Source organism: Oncorhynchus keta, chromosome 7 (assembly GCF_023373465.1).
Source record: "Oncorhynchus keta strain PuntledgeMale-10-30-2019 chromosome 7, Oket_V2, whole genome shotgun sequence".
NCBI lineage: Eukaryota > Metazoa > Chordata > Actinopteri > Salmoniformes > Salmonidae > Oncorhynchus > Oncorhynchus keta.
Genome location: NC_068427.1, coordinates 27,789,247 through 27,815,481, shown reverse-complemented (window position 1 = coordinate 27,815,481; position 26,235 = coordinate 27,789,247). Strand labels below are relative to the sequence as shown.

The 26,235-nt window shown below is 44.5% G+C and overlaps 2 protein-coding genes across 54 annotated transcripts; both read right to left on the bottom strand.

Moving 5' to 3' along the window:
* Positions 1-555: 555 nt before the first annotated feature.
* On the bottom strand, positions 556-17,341 carry LOC118386267 (zinc finger protein 654-like). Of its 50 annotated transcripts, none has more exons than XM_052522385.1 (17): positions 17,171-17,341; positions 16,163-16,308; positions 15,924-16,005; positions 15,695-15,830; positions 15,386-15,588; positions 15,142-15,278; positions 9,987-10,128; positions 9,603-9,884; positions 8,124-9,350; positions 7,245-8,014; positions 6,271-6,678; positions 3,013-3,965; positions 1,862-2,598; positions 1,638-1,805; positions 1,526-1,581; positions 1,302-1,469; positions 556-1,189 (listed from the first exon to the last, which is right to left on the bottom strand). In XM_052522385.1, exons 1-13 carry the CDS (start codon positions 17,291-17,293, stop codon positions 2,594-2,596), a joined length of 4,614 nt encoding a protein of 1,537 aa, XP_052378345.1. In that variant the 5' UTR covers positions 17,294-17,341; the 3' UTR covers positions 556-1,189; positions 1,302-1,469; positions 1,526-1,581; positions 1,638-1,805; positions 1,862-2,593. The 50 variants fall into 50 exon arrangements, with proteins under 50 accessions (XP_052378345.1, XP_052378354.1, XP_052378353.1 ...); XM_052522394.1 differs by having other exon boundaries at positions 1,246-1,357; XM_052522393.1 differs by lacking the exon at positions 1,526-1,581 and having other exon boundaries at positions 1,246-1,357; positions 1,414-1,469.
* A 130-nt stretch (positions 17,342-17,471) lies between these two features.
* On the bottom strand, positions 17,472-25,838 carry ccdc93 (coiled-coil domain containing 93). Of its 4 annotated transcripts, none has more exons than XM_035773877.2 (23): positions 25,648-25,838; positions 25,358-25,471; positions 25,106-25,200; positions 24,888-24,999; positions 24,694-24,792; positions 24,493-24,549; positions 24,257-24,357; positions 24,045-24,062; positions 23,796-23,832; positions 23,436-23,537; positions 23,276-23,326; positions 23,001-23,087; positions 22,758-22,871; positions 22,491-22,627; positions 22,290-22,371; positions 20,630-20,704; positions 20,283-20,354; positions 20,026-20,134; positions 18,845-18,927; positions 18,701-18,738; positions 18,502-18,586; positions 18,233-18,346; positions 17,472-18,064 (listed from the first exon to the last, which is right to left on the bottom strand). In XM_035773877.2, exons 1-23 carry the CDS (start codon positions 25,768-25,770, stop codon positions 18,008-18,010), a joined length of 1,962 nt encoding a protein of 653 aa, XP_035629770.1. In that variant the 5' UTR covers positions 25,771-25,838; the 3' UTR covers positions 17,472-18,007. The 4 variants fall into 4 exon arrangements, with proteins under 4 accessions (XP_035629770.1, XP_035629769.1, XP_035629772.1 ...); XM_035773876.2 differs by having other exon boundaries at positions 22,758-22,874; positions 25,648-25,833; XM_035773879.2 differs by lacking the exon at positions 24,045-24,062 and having other exon boundaries at positions 25,648-25,833.
* Positions 25,839-26,235: the final 397 nt, after the last annotated feature.

Below are 26,235 nucleotides of genomic sequence, written 5' to 3'. Positions count from 1 at the left end.
TAATTTGTTTCTAACCCTGAGAGAGAATTTCAGACCCTGGCCACATCTATAGCTAGCTCTCCTATTCCAACTACTCCTAACCACAGGGCCTGTTGTGGCACAGCTACTAGTACTCCATACTACTAGCTTTTGTTCTAGCCCTGCCATATCTGTTGGAGCTTCTTAACAAGACCTTGATTACAGTAGCTCCAGGAGCAGTAATAGGCACTGCTTTAGTGGTGTTTCATGTATCTGCAATGAGCTTGACCTCTGGAGCAATCCCTAAAAGGAGAGCTCAGTCTACTCTCACTACCCCACTTCCCGAAACTCAACTCATCTGTCTTTGCACTTGTCAGAAAAAAATATGATGCAAACCTGTAGAGATCAACACTGTCATGGCTTTTGCCTGGATCGAACTATGACCAAAAACTAAAGCAATCATTTTAAGATAAATTATGCAATTTGTAATTTGAAATAAGTAATTTCTTATAGTTCACTGGTTGTTATTCTCTCCCTTATTGACCCAGATAGTATTAACTTGTTAGTAAATAACCAGCAGTTAACCACTTCTATGGATCATACTGTAAATTGTTTATTGAAAACAAGTCATACATTTTTCTTTAAGAAAAATAGAGTTGAATTGAGAAGGATATTTACATTAAGTACAAACCTAATAAATATATCAACATTCGTACATATAAATAAACGACGAATGCAGTTAAGTGCACATCGTTTATCACATTATGGGTTCTTCAGTGATTTTTATTCTCAAATTCATTTTGATGCTCTTTTACAAAATATTTGTCATCAAATGCATAGATTACCAATTTCTAATACATTGTGAAACCATCTCTTTTGTCATTAGAAAAAGTCTGTTAAAATACTGAACAAAAATGTATGCTAAACAGAAGATAATTAGAAGTACTTTTGAAACACTATTAGTAACCTAGTGTGAATCTTCATACTATGATTTTAAAGCAAATAAGACTTGTTGAAACAAAGTGGGGTCAATGACTGAAATGCAATACTGTTCGGTCTAGACCGATGTACAGTGTATTGTGGTAATAACACTTACTCCAGATACTGTTCGGTCTAGACCGATGTACAGTGTATTGTGGTAATAACACTTACTCCAGATACTGTTCGGTCTAGACCGATGTACAGTGTATTGTGGTAATAACACTTACTCCAGATACTGTTCGGTCTAGACCTATGTACAGTGTATTGTGGTAATAACACTTACTCCAGATACTGTTCGGTCTAGACCGATGTACAGTGTATTGTGGTAATAACACTCACTCCAGATACTGTTCGGTCTAGACCGATGTACAGTGTATTGTGGTAATAACACTTACTCCAGATACTGTTCGGTCTAGACCTATGTATAGTGTATTGTGGTAATAACACTTACTCCAGATACTGTTCGGTCTAGACCGATGTACAGTGTATTGTGGTAATAACACTTACTCCAGATACTGTTCGGTCTAGACCTATGTACAGTGTATTGTGGTAATAACACTTACTCCAGATACTGTTCGGTCTAGACCGATGTACAGTGTATTGTGGTAATAACACTTACTCCAGATACTGTTCGGTCTAGACCTATGTATAGTGTATTGTGGTAATAACACTTACTCCAGATACTGTTCGGTCTAGACCGATGTACAGTGTATTGTGGTAATAACACTTACTCCAGATACTGTTCGGTCTAGACCGATGTACAGTGTATTGTGGTAATAACACTTACTCCAGATACTGTTCGGTCTAGACCTATGTATAGTGTATTGTGGTAATAACACTTACTCCAGATACTGTTCGGTCTAGACCTATGTATAGTGTATTGTGGTAATAACACTTACTCCAGATACTGTTCTGTCTAGACCTATGTATAGTGTATTGTGGTAATAACACTTACTCCAGATACTGTTCGGTCTAGACCTATGTATAGTGTATTGTGGTAATAACACTTACTCCAGATACTGTTCGGTCTAGACCTATGTACAGTGTATTGTGGTAATAACACTTACTCCAGATACTGTTCGGTCTAGACCGATGTACAGTGTATTGTGGTAATAACACTTACTCCAGATACTGTTCGGTCTAGACCGATGTACAGTGTATTGTGGTAATAACACTTACTCCAGATACTGTTCGGTCTAGACCGATGTACAGTGTATTGTGGTAATAACACTTACTCCAGATACTGTTCGGTCTAGACCGATGTACAGTGTATTGTGGTAATAACACTTACTCCAGATACTGTTCGGTCTAGACCGATGTACAGTGTATTGTGGTAATAACACTTACTCCAGATACTGTTCGGTCTAGACCGATGTATAGTGTATTGTGGTAATAACACTTACTCCAGAGTTGTGTTGTATTTTTAGTGACCGGCTGCCCGTATTATAGTGTGCCATGACACTGGCCCTACAGCTCTCAGAGCCGACTGGGTGCTAACAGTGCCTGTGTTAGACCCAGTTCAGAGAGTACAGATAGACAAGTGTCTCCACCTGTTTTCTGAGAGGAGCGTCCTGGAGTGTCGTGTGGTCTCTGTAGTGCTCGAACACCAACAAAACATTTTTCTGAACATCATGAAGCCCATTCCTCTTTACCACTAACCTGGAAAGGAAAATATTTAAATAAATATTTGCATAAACAAATAGTTGCTTTATAAAACAAAATGTGTCGTATCACTATGCAAATGCTATTTATATAAGCAGCTGCTACAAATAAGCAGAAATGTTTGTTGACCAAGTTGATGCAGTTTCAAAACTCTCCCTTTCAATATTCTGATTTCATGTGCAAAACCGTGATGCAGTGGTAACACTCCCTGGCACATGCAACACATGTGCAAGCTCACACCGGAGACCAGGGTTCAATCCCTGCATCCACCCTTCACACTTTCTCCACTTGCCTGTCTCCCCACCTAATTCCCTTAATTTCTGAGTAAAGCTTTAACATACCAACAAAAAAACACATTTTTTTTATTTTAATTTCTCCACAAATTCTGTGAATAAGATGTGTGCTACTTACTGTCATCATCAGAGTCAAAGTTGAAGAGGGAGGAGCAGGTGTTTTGGGAGAGGTGTCTCTTCAGTTCCTCTGGACTAGGGAAAGAGGAGAAACACTTGGAGCAGCGCTGTCTTTGAGGGGGGCCATCATCCTCTACCTCCTTCTCAGCCGCCACCTCCTTCTGCACCGCATTCTTCTTCCCCACCACACGCCTCTTTACTGTAGCCTTATTCTTCTTGCCAGCCCCACAGGAAGTGACCTCGTTGGGTTTCCTGCGCTTGCGCATGCTGAGGGCTGCCTCGGTCAGGTATGTAGAGGGGGGCGGGCGGATGAGGGGGGCTTTGGCCAGGGGTAAGTAGGAAGGATCCTCTGGTTTGAAGGTCTTATGTTCCGCAATAACTGGTTCCTCTCCGCAAGGCATCATCTGAGCCAAAGTGACAATATTGTCCACATCCCTCATGGTCGTTGGCTCAGTGAGGTTTTGGACGAGACTGGGATGGGGTTGTGTGGGGAAGATAGTAGTGGTGGCAGGGACATATGTCTCAGGGGCTTGGTCTTTCTTGTCCTCTCCATCATGGCCGTTGATTAGTTTGTGTGTGCAGTCACTGGGAGGTCTGGTACCAGCACCAGTGCCTGGAGTCTCCACAGGGCCGTCATTGTTTTTACTGTTGAGGTTTGATTCCAGAGTCTGCCCCTCTTTGGTAGCGCTCTGCTCCTCTGTCGACTCATCTTTAGGCTGGCCCTGAGTGTAGTGCCTCCACTCGTGGTCATGGAGAGAGGGGAGGCGTGAGAAGATCAGCCTACAGCCGGAGTACCCACAGAGGGCCTGGAGAGGCCGGTGGGTCTCCATGTGCTCCCAGAGCAGGTGGGTTCTGGAAAAGCGCCGGCCACAGTTCTGATGGAGACACACTTGTTTTAGAGGATCATCATGGATCTTCATGTGGTCTAGGAAGTGCTGGTAGTTCCACAGGTACCTGGAAGAAAAAAAAGATATGGACATAAAGCAACAACATTTTCACCAGGCCTTAACCGATAAGACTCTAAGCTCGGTCTAAACTGAGCAGGGGGTGGGGTGGGTACTACTTAGCTATATGGAATTGTTTCAAGAAGGTCAAACCAAGGATAATTTTTCTATCTGATTTAGAATTGTAAGACTCCTTGAAGTATCCCCACAACAATGTTTTTTCATTATTTTATGCACATTTTTATTTGGTTATACTGCTATTATCCCATACAACCGCATTGAATAACAGATGCACTACATGGAACAACAGTCGTCATTCCCCACCCCAAACAAAAAAAATCTAAACAAATTTGACTGGTACCGGGGGACCTTCCGACGAGGCCCGGGGTGTCCGAGATCAAAACAACCGACATGTACAGTACCAGTCAAAAGTTTGGACACACCTACTCATTCAAGGTTCTCTTTATTTTTTACTGTTTTCTACATTGTAGATTAATAGTGAAGACATTAAAACTATGAAATAACACATGGAATCAAATATTTTTTATTCTTCAAAGTAGCCACCCTTTGCACACTCTTGGCATGCTCTCAACCAGCTTCACAAGGAATGCTTAGCCAACATTCTTGAAGGAGTTCCCACGAATGCTGATCACTTGTTGGCTGCTTTTCCTTCACTCTGTGGTCCAACTCATCTCAATTGGGTTGAGGTCAGGTGATTGAGGAGCCCAGGTCATCTGATGCAGCACTCCATTTTCCTTGAAGCTCCCGAGTGGCGCAGCGGTCTAAGGCACTGCATCTCAGTGCTAGAGGTGTCACTACAGACCCTGGTTCGATCCCGGGCTCTATCACATCCGGCTGCCATTGGGAGTCCCATACGGCGCCGCACAATTGGCCCAGCATCGTCCTGTTTAGGGTTTGGCAGTCATTGTAAATAAGAATTTGTTCTTAATGGAATTGCCTGGTTAAATACCCCCACACCACCTCCTCCATGCTTCACGGTGGGAACCACACATTTGGAGATCATCCGTTCACCTACACTGTGTCTCAAAGACATGGAGGTTGGAACCAAAAATCTCTCATTTGGACTCCAGACCAAAGGACAGATTTCCACTGGTCTAATATCCATTGCTCGTGTTTCTTGGCACAAGCAAGTCTCTTCTTATTGTTGCGGTTTCTTTGCAGCAATCCGACCATGAAGGCCTAATTCGCACAGTCGCCTCTGAACAGTTGATGTTGAGATCTGTTACTTGAACTCTGCGAAGCATTTATTTGGAATGCAATCTCGGGTGCAGCCAGTTAACTCTAATGAACTTATCCTCTGCAGCAGAGGTAACTCTGGGTCTTCCTTTCCTGCGGTGGTCCTCACGAGAGGCAGTTTCATTATAGCGCTTGATGGTTTTTCGACTGCACTTGAAACTTTCAAAGTTCTGGACATTTTCTGGATTGACTGACATTCATATCCTAAAGTAATTTTGGACTGTCGTTTCGCTTTGCTTATTTTAGCTGTTCTTGCCATAATATGGACTTGATCCTTTACGAAATAGGACTATCTTCTGTATAGCTTTTTTTGGTTACTACATGATTCCATGTGTTATTTCATAGTTTCAATGTCTTTACTATTATTCTACAATGTAGAAAATAGTAAACAATTAAGAAAAACTGGTGTGTCCAAACATTTGACTGGTACTGTACGTGTTCGTGAAAGTCTCACCTTTACACAGAGGGGTCGTATTAGTGTGTAGCCCAAACTGTTCGGACGCTACAGACAGACGTTGGCAGAATGGCTGTACCGACTCCAGACGAGCCCAAAGACACGCGTGGGGGTCGTAGAGCAAAACGGAGAACACCTTAGTGAGAGTCTCATCATAGAGGGGTCCTTATAGTTTGTAGGCCAAACCGTTCAGACGCTACAGACAATTTTGCGAAAATACCTATTTTCGGGTTGTCTCATGGTCTGACAAACACAGCACTCGCCCTATCACCTTCCTCCACAGAAGTGTTATATAGGAGGTTGCGGTAGCTTGAGACGCAGAAATCTCTATCTTAAACTGACAGATTTTTCTGGGGATTTTGTTATTATGATAAATAGATTTCCGACCATCGACCATAGGGGGTTGTTTAATTTACCGGCTAAACCATCTATGGGCTAGTTCACCAGACACAGATGAAGCCTAATACTGGAGAGCAGTAAAAATGGGGTGTTCTCACTTGCTTCTGCAAGTCGTGTCTCAGGCCTAGCATGATGAAGACCTCATGGTTGAAATGTTGCTGGGATAAAAATCATTTGACAGTAGTGTAGAGTCTCACTATTTTACCTGTTACAGTAAATGCACTTCATGTGAGGATCAGAGCGCCTGGATTTGGGAATAGGCGTTTCCCTCCACCCGTGCACTGTCACATTATGGCTCTTCACCCTCTGTTTCCAGGAGGCCTCGCCCTCAGGGCTCAGCTCTTTGGTAGCGCCCTGCTCCAGCTCATCTTTAGACTGGGGCTGGGTGTAGTGTCTCCACTCGTGGCCGTGGAGAGAGGGGAGGGTAAAGAAGATTTCCCTACAGCCGGAGTACCCACAGGGGGCACGGAGTGGCCGGTGGGTGTCCATGTGGTCTTTGAGCTCCTGGGAGGTCTTGAAGCACTGGCCACAGCTCATGTGGAGGCACGCCTGTTTCAGAGGAGCATCGTGGAGCTTCATGTGGTCTCTGTAGTGCTCGAACACCAGCAGGTGCCTGGGGCACAACAAAAAATACGGAGACATAAAATGACACCATTGTATGGTAAGAACCCCCGCCCCCACCGAGATCAGTTGTATGGTAAGAACCCCTGCCCCCCAACCGAGATCAGTTGTATGGTAAGAACCACCGCCCCCACCGAGATCAGTTGTATGGTAAGAACCCCTGCCCCCCAACCGAGATCAGTTGTATGGTAAGAACCCCCGCTACCACAGAGATCAGTTGTATGGTAAGAACCCCGTCCCCACCGAGATCAGTTGTATGGTAAGAACCCCCGCCCCCACCGAGATCAGTTGTATGGTAAGAACCCCGCCCCCACCGAGATCAGTTGTATGGTAAGAACCCCCGTCCCCACCGAGATCAGTTGTATGGTAAGAACCCCCGCCCCCACCGAGATCAGTTGTATGGTAAGAACCCCCGCCCCCACCGAGATCAGTTGCAGCCCACCTTAGAGTTATTATTGGTTCCAATTGACAATTTTGGTCTAGGTGGGGCCTACATGTTGTTCAGAGTGCTTTCGCACCTGACCTGGAAAATAATATGTGGGGAAAGACCCTTCTTACCTCTGGCAGATCTGGCACTTCCCCTTCCCCCACTGGAAGGTCTTCTCCAGGACAGCTGCATCCTCCATGTGGTAGCTGACTGCGTGTCTCAGCAGCGATGGGCCTATCTTCATAAAGATGCTGTCACAGCCCTCCGCAGGACACAGGTGGTACTGCTTCTGCTTCCCCTCCTGCTCTCCTCCTTCACACTCATTCTTCTCTCCTCCCTCAGTCTCCTCCCCAGGCACCACCTCTTTCACAATCACCACCTTATCCTTCACAGTCACCTGTTCATCCTTCACTTCCACTGACACCTGGTTGTCCGTGTTCGTTTTCCACTTCTGGGTCTTTCTGATCAGGTTTCTCAGGTTCTGAATGATTCTACTCTGCTTGCTGACCACTGGCTTGGCTTTAACACGTTTGGGTTTGGGAGGCTGATCCATCGGAGCAGGGGGCTCTGTCACATTCTCAGTGGGTTTAGTCTCGTTCTCCAAAGCTTGATTAACGTTCTCCGACAGTTCTGCATCTCCATTGACAGCAGGTTTGATCTTACTATTGAGCGTGGTGGTTCTCAGTTCCTCTACGTGCTCTAGAACGTGTTCCTTGGCACGGTTGTACCGTTGGAAGTGTTTGCCACAGAAGACACAGCTGAGCCTAGTCTTCCTCAGCTTCAGGTGGGCCAGGGTGTGTCTCACCACGTTGCCTCCCTTGAAGAGCTTCTGGCAGTGGTTGCAGTGGAAGCGCAGGTGTTTGGAGCGGACAGGAGCCTTGCCTGGCTTTGTGTCTTCACCCTGGAGTTGGAGAAACAAGCTGTTAACAGGTGATATTCATAGGACAGTTGCAGTACATTATCATCAATTATTAACTTCTCAAAACAACGTTGCCCCAGATAACACTAACCTGAGTGTTTGAGTCCGGTCCCGCCTCCAACGCTGTGACATCACTACCTTCCGTCAAAGGCTGTAATTCCTTAGCATCTGTCCCTTTAGAGGATTTGGCATAGATGTGGAACAGTGTTAGTGGACACTCCTCCATGTCCAAGGCTGGGCCATCCAGCTCTGGGTCGGTCTGCTCACTGGGACCTTCGAAAACCTTCACTTCTGAAGGCTCAGCAACAGAAGGCTCTACAACAGAAAGCTCTACTACTGAAGGTTTTAAGTCTAAAGGATTTATGTCTGAAGGCTCTACTTCTGAAAGCTCTATTTCTGTCTCTGGTTCATACTCAAACGGTCTCTCACCATGTAGGCCATTAGGCAGTCCCATGTTGACATAGTTCTCTGCGTCACTGTGCTGCAGTGCAACACTAATACTGGGTTCTATACAATTCTGTACCACCTCCTGGTCCACAGGCACTTCATTTTCAGGGAAGGACAGCTCCATGCCACGTATAGTTCTGCGGTAAGGTCTCTTACCTTCCCTTCCCTGCCTCCTCACTTTTTTACCCTCGTCCCCTTGCTTTCTTCTCCCCTTTCCCCTCTCCCATCTATCACTCTTACATTCTCCTCTTTCCCATTTCTCTCTTTTACCCTCACCCCTCTCTCTCATTCCCTCCCTTCCCTTCCCTCTCGCCCTTTTTCTCCCCGGGGACACATTCTCTGTCTGTCTGGTCATCTCCAGGAGCAGCCATCTTGGTTTCTTGCCGCGTCTCTTCAGGATCTTGTTCTTCACGTGTCTGGCCAGGTATTCCCTCTGCCGATTGGCCGGTAGCTTGGTGGAGCTTCCAGAACTGGGATTGTGTCTGAGGGAGTACTTAATGTCTGGGTCATCAGCATAGTCAACATCAGACCTACACCTTCTCTTCCTCCTCACTAGGAAGTCTTCTGTCTGTGACTCAGGAGCATCCCCATACTCTCCCTCCTCATGCTCCTGCCCTGCAGTCTCAGAGTTCTCCAGTGCTGTGTTAGTGTGTGGTTGGAGGTGGGAGGTGTCTGTGTGTATCCTGCATGTCTCCTCCTCCATCCAGTAACTTGGTATCCACTCCTCCTCTACCTGCTCCAAATCCTCTTCCTCCTTCACCTCATTGAGAGCCTCCCTCATGGCTTTGTCAGTCATAAGCTCCAGACAGTGGGTTCTCAGGGTCAGGAGGTTCCAGAACTCTGGGTCAAAGAACAGCCCTTCCTTCAGCACCTGGACCAGGGATAGGCACAGTTTCAGTTACAGACATAACATTATTAATAGATGCATCCTCAATGAGGAAATTCAAAGCCAGGTCAAAATACAGGACAACAGTCTATCGTTATGTCATTTCGACAAGAGAGAAAAGTTTTTTTTATGACAGAGTATGTTTCAATAATCTACTGTATTTTCTAGATGTCGTAGTTGGCAATTGAGCAAAATTCTTTGACATCATATTTCCGAGCTACCCAGTGCCTCTCTGACCTGTAAGATATAGAAGCGTATGTTGGTTTTGACAGGAGTGTGGAGGGGGTGTGGCTCCTCGTCTGGGTGTGTGTAGAGCAGATACACGGTCTTGTAGGCCTCCACACTGCGCTCCAGACAGAACACCAGCAGGGCACAGAGGCGACACACCTCCAGGTCGCGGGGGAGCAGGAAGGCGATGGTCTTACACAACAGGCTGCGCGTCACAGGGTCAGACTGGAGGTCTGTCTGCAATGCTGCAGTACACAGCTCCACACACAGCGGCACTCCCTCACTACCCATCTGGCAAAGAAATGAGAACAATGTGTTACATTGAATTGTGTAAATGACAGAACAAAGTTTCTAAATCAAGGTAAACTTGATGGTGGTTGGCTATACACCCACCTCTGCTGTGATGACTTTGATGAAGGGGAAGATGGCTCTGGCGTTGATGGCGGAGAGCATCAGCTGGTGACACTCAGACAGGAAGCCCTGCTTAGCGGGATGGGCCCTGAGGTGCAGTCTGCTCCACAGGAACACCAGATCCCTATATCAACGCAACATTATGTTACAATACTGTGTCATCATGGATCCCTGTTTAAAGTGGTGAGCTCTGACCAGATTTAGCACATGTAGTATATATATCACAGTGTTAATGACCAGAGGTAGTACATGTATTATATATCACAGTGTTAATGACCAGATGTAACATACAGTGGGGCAAAAAGTATTTAGCCAGCCACCAATTGTGCAAGTTCTCCCACTTAAAAAGATGAGAGGCCTGTAATTTTCATCATAGGTACACTTCAACTATGACAGACGAAATGAGAAGAAAAAAAAATCCTGAAAATCACATTGTAGGATTTTTAATGAATTTATTTGCAAATTATGGTGGAAAATAAGTATTTGGTCACCTACAAACAAGCAATATTTCTGGCTCTCACAGACCTGTAACTTCTTCTTTAAGAGGCTGCTCTGTCCTCCACTCGTTAACTGTATTAATGGCACCGGTTTGAACTTGTTATCAGTATAAAAGACACCTGTCCACAACCTCAAACAGTCACACTCCAAACTCCACTATGGCCAAGACCAAAGAGCTGTCAAAGGACACCAGAAACAAAATTGTAGACCTGCACCAGGCTGGGAAGACTGAATCTGCAATAGGTAAGCAGCTTGGTTTGAGGAAATCAACTGTGGGAGCAATTATTAGGAAATGGAAGACATACAAGACCACTGATAATCTCCCTCAATCTGGGGCTCCACGCAAGATCTCACCCCGTGGGGTCAAAATGATCACAAGAACGGTGAGCAAAAATCCCAGAACCACACGGGGGGACCTAGTGAATGACCTGCAGAGAGCTGGGACCAAAGTAACAAAGCCTACCACTACGCCGCCAGGGACTCAAATCCTGCAGTGCCAGACGTGTCCCCCTGCTTAAGCCAGTTCATGTCCAGGCCCGTCTGAAGTTTGCTAGAGAGCATTTGGGTGATCCAGAAGAAGATTGGGAGAATGTCATATGGTCAGATGAAACCAAAATATAACTTTTTGGTAAAAACTCAACTTGTCGTGTTTGTAGGACAAAGAATGCTGAGTTGCATCCAAAGAACACTACCGTGAAGCATGGGGTGGAAATATCATGCTTTGGGGCTGTTTTTCTGCAAAGGGACCAGGACAACTGATCCGTTTATAGGAAAGAATGAATGGGGCAATGTATCATGAGATTGAGTTAAAACCTCCTTCCATCAGCAAGGGCATTGAGGATTAAACGTGGCTGGGTCTTTCAGCATGACAATGATCCCAAACACACTGCCCGGGCAACGATGGAGAGGCTTCGTAAGAAGCATTTCAAGGTCCTGGAGTGGCCTAGCCAGTCTCCAGATCTCAACCCCATAGAAAATCTTTGGAGGGAGTTGAAAGTCCGTGTTGCCCAGCAACAGCCCCAAAACATCACTGCTCTAGAGGAGATCTGAATGGAGGAATGGGCCAAAATACCAGCAACAGTGTGTGAAAACCTTGAAGACTTACAGAAAACGTTTGACCTCTGTCATGGCCAACAAAGGGTATATAAGAAAGTATTGAGATAAACTTTTGTTATTGACCAAATACTTATTTTCCACCATAATTTGCAAATAAATTCATTAAAAATCCTACAATGTGATTTTCTGGATTATTTGTCTCTCATTTTGTCTGTCATAGTTGAAGTGCACATATGATGAAAATTACAGGCCTCTCATCTTTTTAAGTGGGAGAACTTGCACAATTGGTGGCTGACTAAATACTTTTTTGCCCCACTGTATATATCAGTGTTACTGACCAGATTTAGTTGCAGGTTTTCCTACTTACAAAGCATGTAGAGGTCTGTCATTTGTATCATAGGTACACTTCAACTGTGAGAGACAGAATCTAAAACAAAAATCCAGAAAATCACATTGTATGATTTTTAAGTAATTAATTTGCATTCTATTGCATGACAAAGATTTGATCACCTACCAACCATTAAGAATTCCAGCTCACAGACCTGTTAGTTTTTATTTAAGAATCCCAGAATCCCTCCTGTTCTCCACTCATTACTTGTATTAACTGCACCTGTTTGAACTCGTTACCTGTGTAAAAGACACCTGTCCACACACTCAAACCTCTCCACAATGGTCAAGACCAAAGAGCTGTGTAAGGACATCAGGGATAAAATTGTAGACCTGCACAAGGCTGGGATGGGCTACAGGACAATAGGCAAGCAGCTTGGTGAGAAGGCAACAACTGTTGGCGCAATTATTAGAAAATGGAAGAAGTTCAAGATGACGGTCAATCACCCTCGGTCTGGGGCTCCATGCAAGATCTCACCTTGTGGGGCATCAATGATCATGAGGAAGGTGAGGGATCAGCCCAGAACGATACGGCAGGACCTGGTCAATGACCTGAAGAGCGCTGGGACCACAGTCTCAAAGAAAACCATTAGTAACACACTACACCGTCATGGATTAAAATCCTGCAGCGCTCGCAAGGTCCCCCTGCTCAGTCCAGCGCACGTCCAGGCCTGTCTTAAGTTTGCCAATGACCATCTGGATGATCCAGAGGAGGAATGGGAGAAGGTCATGTGGTCTGATGAGACAAAAATAGAGCTTTTTGGTCTTAACTCCACTCGCCGTGTTTGGAGGAAGAAGACGGATGAGTACAACCACAAGAACACCATCCCAACCGTGAAGCATGGAGGTGGAATCATCATTCTTTGGGGATGCTTTTCTGCAAAGAGGACAGGACGACTGCACCATATTGAGGGGAGGATGGATCGGGCCATGTATCGCGAGATCTTTGCCAACAACCTCCTTCCCTCAGTAAGAGCATTGAAGATGGGTCGTGACTGGGTCTTCCAGCATGACAACGACCCAAAACACACAGCCAGGGCAACTAAGGAGTGGCTCCATAAGAAGCATCTCAAGGTCCTGGAGTGGCCTAGCCAGTCTCCAGACCTGAACCCAATAGAACATCTATGGAGGGAGCTGAAAGTCTGCATTGCCAAGCGACAGCCCCGAAACCTGAATGATCTGGAGAAGGTCTGTATGGAGGAGTGGGCCAAAATCCCTGCTGCAGTGTGTGCAAACCTGGTCAAGAACTACAGGAAACGTATGATCTCTGTAATTGCAAACAAAGGTTTCTGTACCAAATATTAAGTTCTGCTTTTTTGATGTATCAAATACTTATGTTATGCAATAAAATGCTAAATAACTACTTAAAAATCATACAATGTGATTTTCTGGATTTTTGTTTTAGATTCAGTCTCTCACAGTTGTAGTGTACCTATGATAAAAAAAATACAGACGTCTACATGCTTTGTAAGTAGGAAAACCCGCAAAATCGGCAGTGTATCAAATACTTGTTCTCCCCACTGTGTATCAGTGTTAATGACCAGATGTAGTACATAAAGGGAACACTAAAATAACACATCCTAGATCTGAATGAAATATTCTTTTTAAATATTTTTCTTTACATAGTTGAATGTGCTGACAACAAAAATCACACAAAAATGATCAATGGAAATCAAATTTATCAACCCATGGAGGTCTGGATTTGGAGTCACACTCAAAATTAAAGTGGAAAACCACACTACAGGCTGATCCAACTTTGATGTAATGTCCTTAAAACAAGTCAAAATGAGTCTCAGTAGTGTGTGTGGCCTCCACGTGCCTGTATGACCTCTCTAGAACGCCTGGGCATGCTCCTGATGAGGTGGCGGATGGTCTCCTGAGGGATCTCCTCCCAGACCTGGACTAAAGCATCCGCCAACTCCTGGACAGTCTGTGGTGCAACGTTGGTGGATGGAGCGAGACATGATGTCCCAGATGTGCTCGATTGGATTCAGGTCTAGGGAACGGGCGGGCCAGTCCATAGCATCAATGCCTTCCTCTTGCAGGAACTGCTGACACACTCCAGCCACATGAGGTCTAGCATTGTCTTGCATTAGGAGGTACCCAGGGCCAACCGCACCAGCATATGGTCTCACAAGGGGTCTTAGGATCTCATCTCGGTCCCTAATGGCAGTCAGGCTACCTCTGGCAAGCACATGGAGGGCTGTGCGGCCCCCCAAAGAAATGCCACCCCACACCATGACTAACCCACCGCCAAACCAGTCATGCTGGAGGATGTTGCAGGCAGCAGAACGTTCTCCACAGCAGCTCCAGACTGTCACATGTCCTCAGTGGGAACCTGCTTTCATCTGTGAAGAGCACAGGGCGCCAGTGGCGAATTTGCCAATCTTGGTGTTCTCTGGCAAATGCCAAACGTCCTGCACGGTATTGGGCCGTAAGTACAACCCCCACCTGTGGACGTCGGGCCCTCATACTACCCTCACGGAGTCTGTTTCTGACCATTTGAGCAGACACATGCACATTTGTGGCCTGCTGGAGGTCATTTTGCAGGGCTCTGGCAGTGCTCCTCCTTGCACAAAGGTGGAGGTAGCGGTCCTGCTGCTGGTTTGTTGCCCTCCTACGGCCTCCTCCACGTCTCCTGATGTACGGGCCTGTCTCCTGGTAGCGCCTCAATGCTCTGGACAATACGCTGACAGACACAGCAGACCTTCTTGCCACAGCTCGCATTGATGTGCCATCCTGGATGAGCTGCACTACCTGAGCCACTTGTGTGGGTTGTAGACTCGGTCTCATGCTACCACTAGAGTGAAAGCACCGCCAGCATTCAAAAGTTACCAAAAAATCAGCCAGGAAGCATAGGAACTGAGAAGTGGTCTGTGGTTATCACCTGCAGAACCACTCCTTTATTGGGGGTGTCTTGCTAATTGCCTAGAATTTCCACCTGTTGTCTATTCCATTTGCACAACAGCATGTGAAATGTATTGTCAATCAGTGTTGCTTCCTAAGTGGACAGTTTGATTTCACAGAAGTGTGATTGACTTGGAGTTACATTGTTTAAGTGTTCCCTTTATTTTTTTGAGCAGTATATATATCTCACAGTGTCAATGACCAGATGTAGTACATAGTGTTAATGACCAGATGTAGTATATAGTGTTAATGACCAGATGTAGTACATATATATCACAGTGTTACTGACCAGATGTAGTACATGTCTCCGTTGTTGAGCTGTTGACTGAGGAAGGCTTTGCAAAGAGACAGCAGCAGCTCTTCTTTCTCCTGGCTCTCTGCGTTACAGATTATCTCTACTGCGTCTCTGCCATCTATCTCAGCCACCTGAGGGAGGAAACAACCATGAATCCCCTCCAATTATGTTTATTGTCTTTCAGTCCACTCTGATTAGAGTCTGTTTGAAGATACCGAGTGAAAGGTAGTGACTGTACCTCCTTGAGCAGGTGTTCATGCAGCGAGGCCTTGTACAGGCAGGTGAGGTAGGCCTGGTGGAAGAACAGGTGCCTCCCCACCTCTGGGTGCTCCAGACAACTCTTAGCCAGGGCCATGGCCTCCTGCACGCGCTCACAGGCCTGCAGGTATCGCACACGCAGCTCAAAGAACACTGGCTTCTCCGAGCTCAGATACTTCTCCACTGTACCGGGGAGAGCGAGGGAAAGTGAGAGCAGAGAGTGAGGAGATGAGAGAGAATAAGAAATGCATAGAGAACTCACAAGCTTAAAAAAAAGTAGTGAAGGTACCTTCTGTCTGTGTGAGGACTGTGTCTTTCAGGATGGCCTGCAGAGTGGGTCTCTCCCAGGGGCCGCCATCTTTGATCACCTGCCTCACCTGTAGCAGGTAGACGTTCCTGTGTCTCAGCAGGCGGCGGTGGCAGGCCTACAGAGGAGGAGATGGGTCTCATGTTACACCACATGATCAGCATGGTTTCACTCTGTATGAACAAATATGCTACATCACGGTTGGCCTCACCTGAAAAGAGGCTAGTATGTCCTTCAAGGGGGCCTCCTGGCACTCCTCTTTACCGAAGAACAGCATCAGCTCGAAGAAGCTCCTGAAAACGTGACATATGCATTGGTCCAGTTCAGCTCGATTTTAGAGACAAGCCATGAAGGATTGTACAATGTAGAAAATAAATCAATAAATCCAAGTCAACACAGCACAGTTTGAGTCTGCATGAAAGTGTAAGAACCATATAAGTAAGTGCTTACAAGGCCAGACTGCTGAGAGCATAACTGACATGCTGACAGTCATCGGGGTAGGCAGCAGTGGCTCTGGTGAAGCAGGTAAGAGCTGTCCGCAGAACCTTCAGCTGGGGCAGCGGCACCTGCCATCTCTCTGTATGCTCCTCCACCAGCTAGACAGGGAGACAGATAAAGGGGGTGTGATTCAGGTACAAATTCCTGTCCAGATTATTTTTGATGTGGTTCCTGAATACTGATATGATCAACCTTTTTCCAGGTGCGGCATTGTAGAGATCGACGCAGACCTGTGTGGCTGCTGGCTAGCTATCTGAATTTGAAGCCAAATGTCACAGGAACGCTTCGGTGAAGTGTCGTGGAACGTTATGGTAGCTAGCTGGAATTGGGGTTCATTGCTTGTCGCTAGTTGCAGATTTCAACCGGCCCTCGAGTGCCAAACACAACTTGCTAACTAGTTAGCTCTCTTTGCAAACAAGTATACGTTATTATATTCAATGCGACAGCTTCACTAGCTAGCCTATCATTAGCCAACTGGCTAAATGTAAACACTGGTTTAGCATGCTAGAGAGGAAAAACATTTAGAGCCTTAGTTATAATTTATTCCAGTTTGTTATCTAGTAGACACAATCGGTGGACTAAGGTTACTTCACACTAATAGGCAAACAGTTTTGCATTTGCATGCTAGCTAGTAATTCTAGTTAACTATAGTAGCTTGCAACTTCACATTGAAATATGAACGTTAGCAAGCTAAAGTTAGCTAGTTAAGTTAGCTAAATAAAATAGTAACTATAGGCCGGCGTGGGTTGACTGAATTTGTTATTAATGCTAGCTAGTATATGTATCTTTTAGCTATTAAGTTAGATAATTACTTTAGCTACTGACGTTAGTTAGCTGGGCTACTGTACCTTGCTTTGTACTGATGAGCAACTGGCTATCTAGCTAGCTAACGTTAGCTTGGCGGAAGCACACTACTCCTTGCCTCTCTCCCAGATAAAATCAGAAATTGCCTTGGCTTACCTTACAAAACTCAGAGCAATATTCTTTGCTTTGTACTGAACAGTTGTCGTTAGAGTATATGTACAAAGTCTCCAGTTTCAATTCTAGTCTGTCTGTTTCCAAATCACTTTCCTCCTCCGCCATACTGGCTTGTTCACCTTGCGCCTATCAAAGAGCCAACTAGCGGGTACATTGATTTACTACAACAACTCATATCCTGGATTTTGATTGGATTAAAGCTACATCACGTTGTATTAAGATCATAAGGCATTTTAAATGTAGCTTCTGAAATGATCAAGAATTGAAAAGCAGGAAATCTTACTGACTGTGCATAGTTTATTTTATTTAAGTGCCAACTTGATAGTAAACTGTTGGAAAGGATAGACAGAGAATAAGACACAGGTAAAACATTTGATTTTGATTGAAAAAATTGTCAGCATAAGCGTGAACCATATTTCTGCATTTATTCATTTGAAATTCTGTCGTTTAGTAACAGTGTCAACCATGCCTCATTCTGCACTGTTACACTCTAATCAACATCTGAGAAAGCTAATGAATACAACTGTACAGATAGCCCTGCACGTTAGTGCCAATTGCACATAAGTAGAGAACATTCCTCACGTCACAGTGCAGTTAATGTCCTTCTCTCAAGAATCCCTCTGCCCTGCCACGAGTGACATCCCTAACCACATGCTGCAAATAAACATGGAATCTCAAAGCACAATACAATAGGCAGAATAAGACAAAACAATGATGACCTCGAATAGGAGAATACATATTCAGACAGCAAGACAAAGTCATTGACTGATGAGATTTGTTTTGAGATGAGTTTTTATAAACAATAAGAGATTATTTGAGTTACGAAGCACCCTTAGTTCTCAGCTTGGATAGCAGCATTTCATTCTTCCGGCACTCCTGTAAGAAAGAGTATTGGATCAGTAAACAACCTCAGTGATTCTCTTCTTTAACAGTTTAGAAAACAATATTCAGCTCTGGGAGACTACAATAAAATACATTCATAAAACAGTTAACTTGTTCCTGTTTTATTGTACAGACCCAGAACACTTTTCTCTCAGGCCTCACCTCTTTGAAGTCCTTGACAGTTTTGAAGTAGAGCCTCTGTTTATCCAGCAGCTCGAGGTACTCATCGTTCAGCTGGTCTCTCCTCATCTTGTTCTCCTGCTTCTTCTTCTCCATCTGTACACACATCACATTACCAATATGCTCTGCTTAATTATTTTCCACATCGCTGTCTAATTTATGTGTCACTAGGGCCAGGGGGTGAGCACCTGGCATGCTCAGTGAAAGCTGTCATTACGCAGTAGACAGTAAATATAATAATAGATGGTTACCTTGATGCGGCTTTGTTTGATTCCCTCGACTATCTGCTCCATCTGTCTCAAGAACTGTTCCTTGGCCCCCGAAGATGCCATTGCCCTGAGCAAGACAGAAAACCACAGCTTGGACAGGAAGTAAATCTGCTGGATTGGTATTACCCATTATACCAAATACAGGATAGGTTTAGAGAGGTTTAATTGTGACAATACTTACTGTTGGAAGTTGTCATGGATGGAATTCAGCAAGTTCACCTAAAGAAACAGATCAAGACAGAGGATGACTATGATGAGTAAACCGCTGATTTCAACTGCAATGGCTCTATGAAATTGATTGAGACAGTTTACCCTCTTCTCTTACCTCCTTCTCCAGGTAAACCTTCTTGTCATCTAATGTGTTATACAAGGTGAAGAACTGCTTGGTCTCTTTATGTGTTGCTGAAACTAAAGGATGAAAAAGCAAACATTAACACAGCATCATTCAGGAACCCACACACCCCAGCTACAGATTGTTCACTCCCTTACCGCAAGGCAGACGGTATCGGGTCTCGAACCAACAGGCACAGAGACAGTTTCTATTCACAAGCCATCAGACTGCTGAACCCTTGAACTGGACTGACTACCTGCACTGATTCTCTGCCCCTTAGCACACATGCAACCACACATATACATTCATGGTACATACACATCATGACTGCTGCTACTAAACTTATTTATTATTGCTAAATACTGCACCATTTAAACACTTGCCCTCCAGTCACCCATCCCCGATACGTATAAATATTGTACTGTAAATGGTTGAGTGCCTTCCTATATTTATACGTATGCAAAAAATTTATTATATTCTATTGAGCTCATTTACTTAGTAAGTTATATTCTTATCTTTTATTATTTCTCATTGTTGTCACATTAACGAGAGGGAACCTGCAAGCAAGCATTTAGTTGGACTGTGTATATTATGTGTATCCTGTCCATATGACAAATAAACTTAAACAAAAAATATACACAGTGTATAAAGCATGACAGACTGACCAGGTGAATCCAGGTGAAAGCTATGGTCTCTTATAGATGAAGGGGAGGAGGCAGGTTAAATATTTATTTTATAAGCCTTGAGACAATTGAGACATGAATTGTGTATGTGTACCATTGAGAGGATGAATGGGCAAGACAAAATATTTAAGTGCCTTTGAGCAAGGTATGGTAGTAGGTGCCAGGCGCACCGGTTCGAGTGTGTCAATAACTGCAACGCTGCTGGGTTCACGCTCAACAGTTTCCTGTGTGTACCCAAAAGACATCCAGCCAACATGAAGCTACTGTGGTGAAACATTAGAATCAACATGGGCCAGCATCCCTGTGGATCGGTTTTGACACCTTGTCTAAAGTCCATGCCCTGGCGAATTTAAGCTGTTTCGAGGGCAAAAGAGATGCAACTCAATACTTGGAAGGTGTTCCTAATGTTTTGTGCACTGTGTATAACTGCGTTTGATGCAAGAATTTGTTAAACAATATGCCAAAAACAGAGGATGAGACTAAGACACCCACCTTGGCCATAGAGCTCAATAAACCTTTTCTGATACTGGGTCAGTTCTGCCCTGCTCGGCACCTCATCTATCTTCCTCTGCAGGACGGCGATCTCACGGTTCCTACGAGCCTATCAGAGAGTAGACCTCAGGTCATGAGCAAATAATGGAAGTGGTAAGAGACCACTATTTGCATGATCCAAACAAAATTCCTAACTCAATTCAAGCGAAATAAGCATGAATGAATCCTGCTCCAGCAGTGTGTGTTGGAGATTTTACCATCAATAGTCTGATTTTTTGTAGCTTCTCTTTGTCTGTGTTGTACTGCTTTTCTATTAGCTGACTCCTCTCCTGAGAGAGACACAGAGAGAGAGAGAGAGAGAGAGAGAGAGAGAGAGAGAGAGAGAGAGAGAGAGAGAGAGAGAGAGAGAGAGAGAGAGAGAGAGAGAGAGAGAGAGAGAGAGAGAGAGAGAGAGAGAGAGAGAGAGAGAGAGAGAGAGAGAGACACAGAGAGAGAGAGAGAGAGAGAGAGAGAGAGAGAGAGAGAGAGAGAGAGAGAGAGTTACACATAGACAAAGAAGAGTTAGCTGGTCTTGGGAGGGCTCCTCTCAGGGCCAGTGTGCTACCTTCTCATCCTCCGTATCATCTCCTGACTCAATCTTCAGGTTCTCAATGTTCTGCTGCAGGCGAACCATCTCCTCCTGGAATCAAATAGCACTCCATATTAGTTGTGGTGCTCTTACCAGGAAATTAGTGAAATATATCAAATACAGTTGAAGTTGGAAGTTTACATACAACTTAGCCAAATACATTTAAAGTCAGTTTTCACAATTCCTGACATTTAATCCTAGTAAAATTCCCTGTCTTAGGTCAGTTAGGATCACCACTATATTTTAAGAATTTAAAATGTCAGAATAATAGTAGACAGACTTCAGCTTTGATTTCTTTCATCACACTCCCAGTGGGTCAGAAGTTTACATAAACTCGGTATTTGGTAGCACTGCCTTTAAATTGTTTAACTTGATTCAAATATTTATGGTCGCCTTCCACAATAAGTTGGGTGAATTTTGGGCCATTCCTCCTGACAGAGCTGGTGTAACTGAGTCAAGTTTGTAGGCCTTGTTGCTCACACACATCTTTTCAGTTTTGCCCACTCATTTTTTATGGGATTGAGATCAGGGCTTTGATGGCCACTCCAATACCGTGGCTTTGTTTCCTTAAACCATTTTGCCACAACTTTGGAAGAATGCTATCCATTTGGAAGACCCATTTGCAACCAAGCTTTAACTTCCTGACTGATGTCTTGAGATGTTGCTTCAATATATCCACATAATTTTCCTTCCTCATGGGGCCATCTATTTTGTGAAGTGCACCAGTCCCTCCTGCAGCAAAGCACCCCCACAACATGATGCTGCCAACCCTGTGCTTCACAGTTGGGATGGTGTTCTTCGGCTTGCAAGCTTCCCCCTTTTTCCTCCAAACATAACGATGGCCGTTATGGCCAAACATTTCTATTTTTGTACGATGGGGACAAAATAGATCTTTGTCCTCATGTGCAGTTGCAAACCATAGTCTGGATTTTTTATGGCGGTTTTGGAGCAGTGGTTTCTTCCTTGCTGAGCGGCCTTTCAGGTTGTGTCAATATAGGACTCGTTTTACTGTGGATATCAACACTTTTGTACCTGTTTCCTCCAGCATCTTCACAAGGTCCTTTGCTGTTGTTCTGGGATTGAGTTGCACTTTTTGCACCAAAGTACGTTCATCTCTAGGAGACAGATCGCGTCTCCTTCCTGAGCGGTATGACGGCTGCGTGGTCCCATGGTGTTTATGCTTGAGTACTATTGTTTGTACAGATGAACGTTTTACCTTCAGGCGTTTGGAAATTGCTCCCAAGGATGAAACAGAGGTCTACAATTTGTTTTCTGAGGTCTTGGCTGATTTATTTTGATTTTCCCTTGACGTCAAGCAAAGAGGCACAGAGTTTAAAGGTAGGCCTTGAAATACATCCACAGGTACACCTCCAATTGATTCAAATGATGTCAATTAGCCTATCAGAAGCTTCTAAAGCCATGACATCATTTTCTGGAATTTTCCAAGCTGTTTAAAAAGGCACAGCCTTGCCAAAACTATAGTTTGTTAACAAGAAATTTGTGGAGTGGTGGAAAAACGGGTTTTAATGACTCCAACTGTCCATCTAAACTTCCGAATTCAACTGTCCATCTATGAAGTATGTCTAACAAGTCATATGGACTATTATGACGTATTAGGGAAAGTGTGCAGACTCACTCTACAGTGTGTTCGGAATTCCTGCTCCTGGTGCTTTAGGTTCTCATTCATGCCCACCAGAGCCCTCAGCTTCTCCAACAGACTGTGGTACACACAGGGAGGAGGAGAAATGTCCAAAGCACATTTATCATTTCAGGGTTTTTCTATAGTAACAACCGCTGAATGAACGCCTTATGGTTGGTCTGCATGTGCAGTACTCACCCAGCATCAGCCTGGCCCTCAGCCTCTTCCAGGGAATTCAGCTCTTTCTCCAGTCTCTCTGTCTGCTCTGTGGCCTCCATCAGTTTGCTCTTAGCCTGCTCACACCCTGATTTTACCTCCAAGCGCTTGGCTTGTAGCTGAAAATACACAAAATACATACTTTTATTTACATCTGTCACTAAAAGAAAGAGCATTGTATCCTTCCATTAGAGAAATAAATGTCTATTTCATAATAAAGTACAGTAAAGTTCAGAGTCCAGTCCTCACCTCCTCCAACTGCTTGGTTTTCTGTTGAATCTGTTTGTTTAGAGAGGTTACCATCCTTCGGTGTTGCTGGACTGGCCCGTACCGCTCTGGACGATCCTCTGTAGACAGCTCTGACTGCTGGAAATGCGTGTGTGGGAACAAATTAACTACACAATGTGGCATTGACTTATTCTTTCAAATATGACATAAACCTGTTGATTGCAGTTAACCATTTAAGTGAGCCCTGATGTGAGAGTCGTTTACCTTCTCAGCGTACTCAGATGCTATCTGTTTAATCTCCTCAGACTGTAGCCCAACTATCTGGCCCACGGTGCTAGCTGTTAGCCTCCCCTGCAGGCAAACACAATGCAATAATACATGGCATAAAGCAGACGTTTTATCCAAAGAGACTTAATCATGCGTGATTATGGGTGGCCTGAATGGGAATTTAAACCACAACCCTTGGCATTGCAATGGTTGACACAAATCAACCACACAGTAAAGGCGCAGGCAAAGAGAGGAACTAAAGTCGTGCCTACCTCCTCAGTCGCCATGGCAGCCATGCTGGTCATCAGTGTTTTGATGCGCATCTGAGAGGAAATATGACAGGACATCATCATACAGATAGATGCATTCATGAATTATTGGACATGTGGCTATGGTTGGGTTTAGAGCGATACATGTGGGAAGGGACCTCACCTCCTCTGCTGCCTGCAGGTCCTCCTCCTCCTGCGACACCTCTGTCATCCCTTGAGGCGTGGCCTGTGAGCCCGGGGTCAACGAGGCTTTCCGATCCTCTGTCTGTAAGGAACAGGGGGTAACCATCTTTCATTATGAAGGCTTCACTTTCTACTACAGCTACAGTTGACAGAACACCTATAATCCACCAGTCTCCATCCCTGTAATAATGGATGAAATGATCAACCTACTGTCCCTGTATGTATCTTTCTGTAGAAGGCTGTAGTGTTAGGCTTTCAATTGATATAATTCTACAATTAACTACACATGTCAGGTATGAAAGACATTTTTGTAACTTGATGCGATTTCAATGAGGCCCACCTTGTCCTGTTTTGTCTGCTTGCTGAATCCATATCGTCTAAAATCAAGGAGAAATAGGTGCTTATATTAAATCACTGTTAAGATACTGGTACATTATAAGGAACACATTAACACATGCATGCATGCGCACACACACAGACTACATGCTTATTTGAAGTGTTTTGTACTCTCTTCTGTATTCAAACACACATAACAAGCATTCATGTGAAAAGCACTCCCTGCAGTGAACGAATCCATTTACATACTTACAGAAGGTAATCTGACATTCTAATACAAGGATGGATGATAAGCAGGAAAAGGATAGGAAAATGGAAGGAACACAATTATCAAATGGGATGAAATCACATTGCTTCTGATAATCAATGTGAAAATGACATGAACTGTGGAGAAAGTTGGATATGAAGAACTGAATACGGAGAAAGAGAGCGAGAAAGAAAGAGTGAGGCAGAGAGGTAGCCTACCTTCCATACTCCAGCAAGGTGGAGTGAACCCTGGACTCTTCATCCAGCAGCTCTCCTGCTTCAACCTGTCTCTTGTACTTCCTCTGAGGTTTATACACTTCCTGTCAATACCATAGGAGAAAAACAAATGCTGTATATGTGATTTTAATGTTTTTATACTATAACAAGGGGGGCCTGTATTGTGAAGGGACATGGGATAATGTGACCCAGAAATTACGTGTCAGCGAGTCACTCACCGATACATCTAGGACTGCTTTCACAGCCTTATCCTTTCTCTGCAGGAAGTCTTCATCCTAGGATGGAGGGCCAATACAGACAGGGTGCATAAGACAGGTTCATTCAGCGAAACGTTCAGAACGTTGCACTTAGAAATGTTATGAGTAGCACTGGAGTTTAATAGCCCTGCTATGGAGCCACCCTACAATAACAGTGCTCACCTCAGGAAAGCTGTGTGTCTTCTGGAACTGAGAGACAGAGTAGGCCCTCACATAGTCTCCCATCTCCTCCCTCGTCTCTATGGCTCTCTTCACCAGCCACTGAAGAACATACAACACAGGCAATGAATCAGACATGAGATCACAAACTAAGTGCAGTACTCTACTACAAAACTCTATTGTCTAGGAATGCACACCTGTATCACTGGAAATATATGGATGAAATCCAGCCCTTGGATCTGATGGGGCTCCAGGCGGTGAGGGCACTTCATTTTGGGCAGAACAGACACTATTTTCTCTGTGAGAGCTCTGCAATGAGAAACACAAGGTATACATATACACATATACATCAGTTACACTGGTCCAGCAACATCACTAACAGTAAACACAATCATGCTGGCTGTGAACTACTTACATTTTCTGTCCAATAGTTGAATTTTCCTGGAACAGTAGATCCACGTCAATGTCGAAGTTACATGTTGTGATGCACCATGTCATCCCTCCAACCACCTATGACAATATATGGTTCAGGGAAGTGGATGAAGAAATATGGATGTGTCATCTACAGGGTAGCAAGGAGATGATATACCGGGAATCGAAAGGAGTCTGCAGCTAACAAGGAGGAGGGTTGGCCTTGGCCACCCCTACGTAAGTTGTTAGTACTCACCTTATCAAAAGGTCCCAGTCCTTTGATTCGGGCTCTAAAGTATCCAGCAGCAAGCAGAAGTTCCAGGATTTCTGCAAGCTTGACACTCTGCTCCTCGTCCTCCCGTGTTTCAACCTGCAAGCCAAAGTTGCGAACATTAGTTGGTGTATATAGCAAACGGTGAACTAGCTAACGTAGCTAACTGGCAAACCCAGCCATGTTAACCTTGCAATGTTGTATAATAATAAAGGCACAAACCGCACCATATTTGGAAAAACGAAAGACTACAGCGTAACATTTAATTATGTTACCTGAATAAGATTTCCTTCTTGATCATATTGAGCTCCTATTTTCGACCCTGTTCTCACTCTCTGGAAAACAGACGTGGCCGCCATGTTGGACTGGTGTGATGTGTAGTCACATGACGAAAGCATATGTCTTTGGTCATTCCGTGAGAAATTGTGTTTACGATTTCAATACAATTAGGGTAAACTCAGCTAAATATCGACTGTACCACGGCCACAGTAGAGTGATGAGAGAGTTGATAAAGTGAGTATTGAGGTAACACGAATGGTGCATTTGAAGCGATTCAACTGTTTTAAAAGTTGCAATACCATATTTGTCCAGTGGAGAGAGCTAATGCCACTAAAAATTCAATGGAAAAGTCTTCTCGCGCACAAGATGAAGCTCTCGGTCTGAAGTCTTTCAACATCAGTATCTTTCACTTGAACAGGGTTGTCAATCTTCTTGGAGACAAAATCATACAACTTGAGATTAATCTCTCTTTCTCTGTGTGTGTGTGTGTGTGTGTGTGTGTGTGTGTGTGTGTGTGTGTGTGTGTGTGTGTGTGTGTGTGTGTGTGTGTGTGTGTGTGTGAGAGAGAGAGAAAGAGAACACTA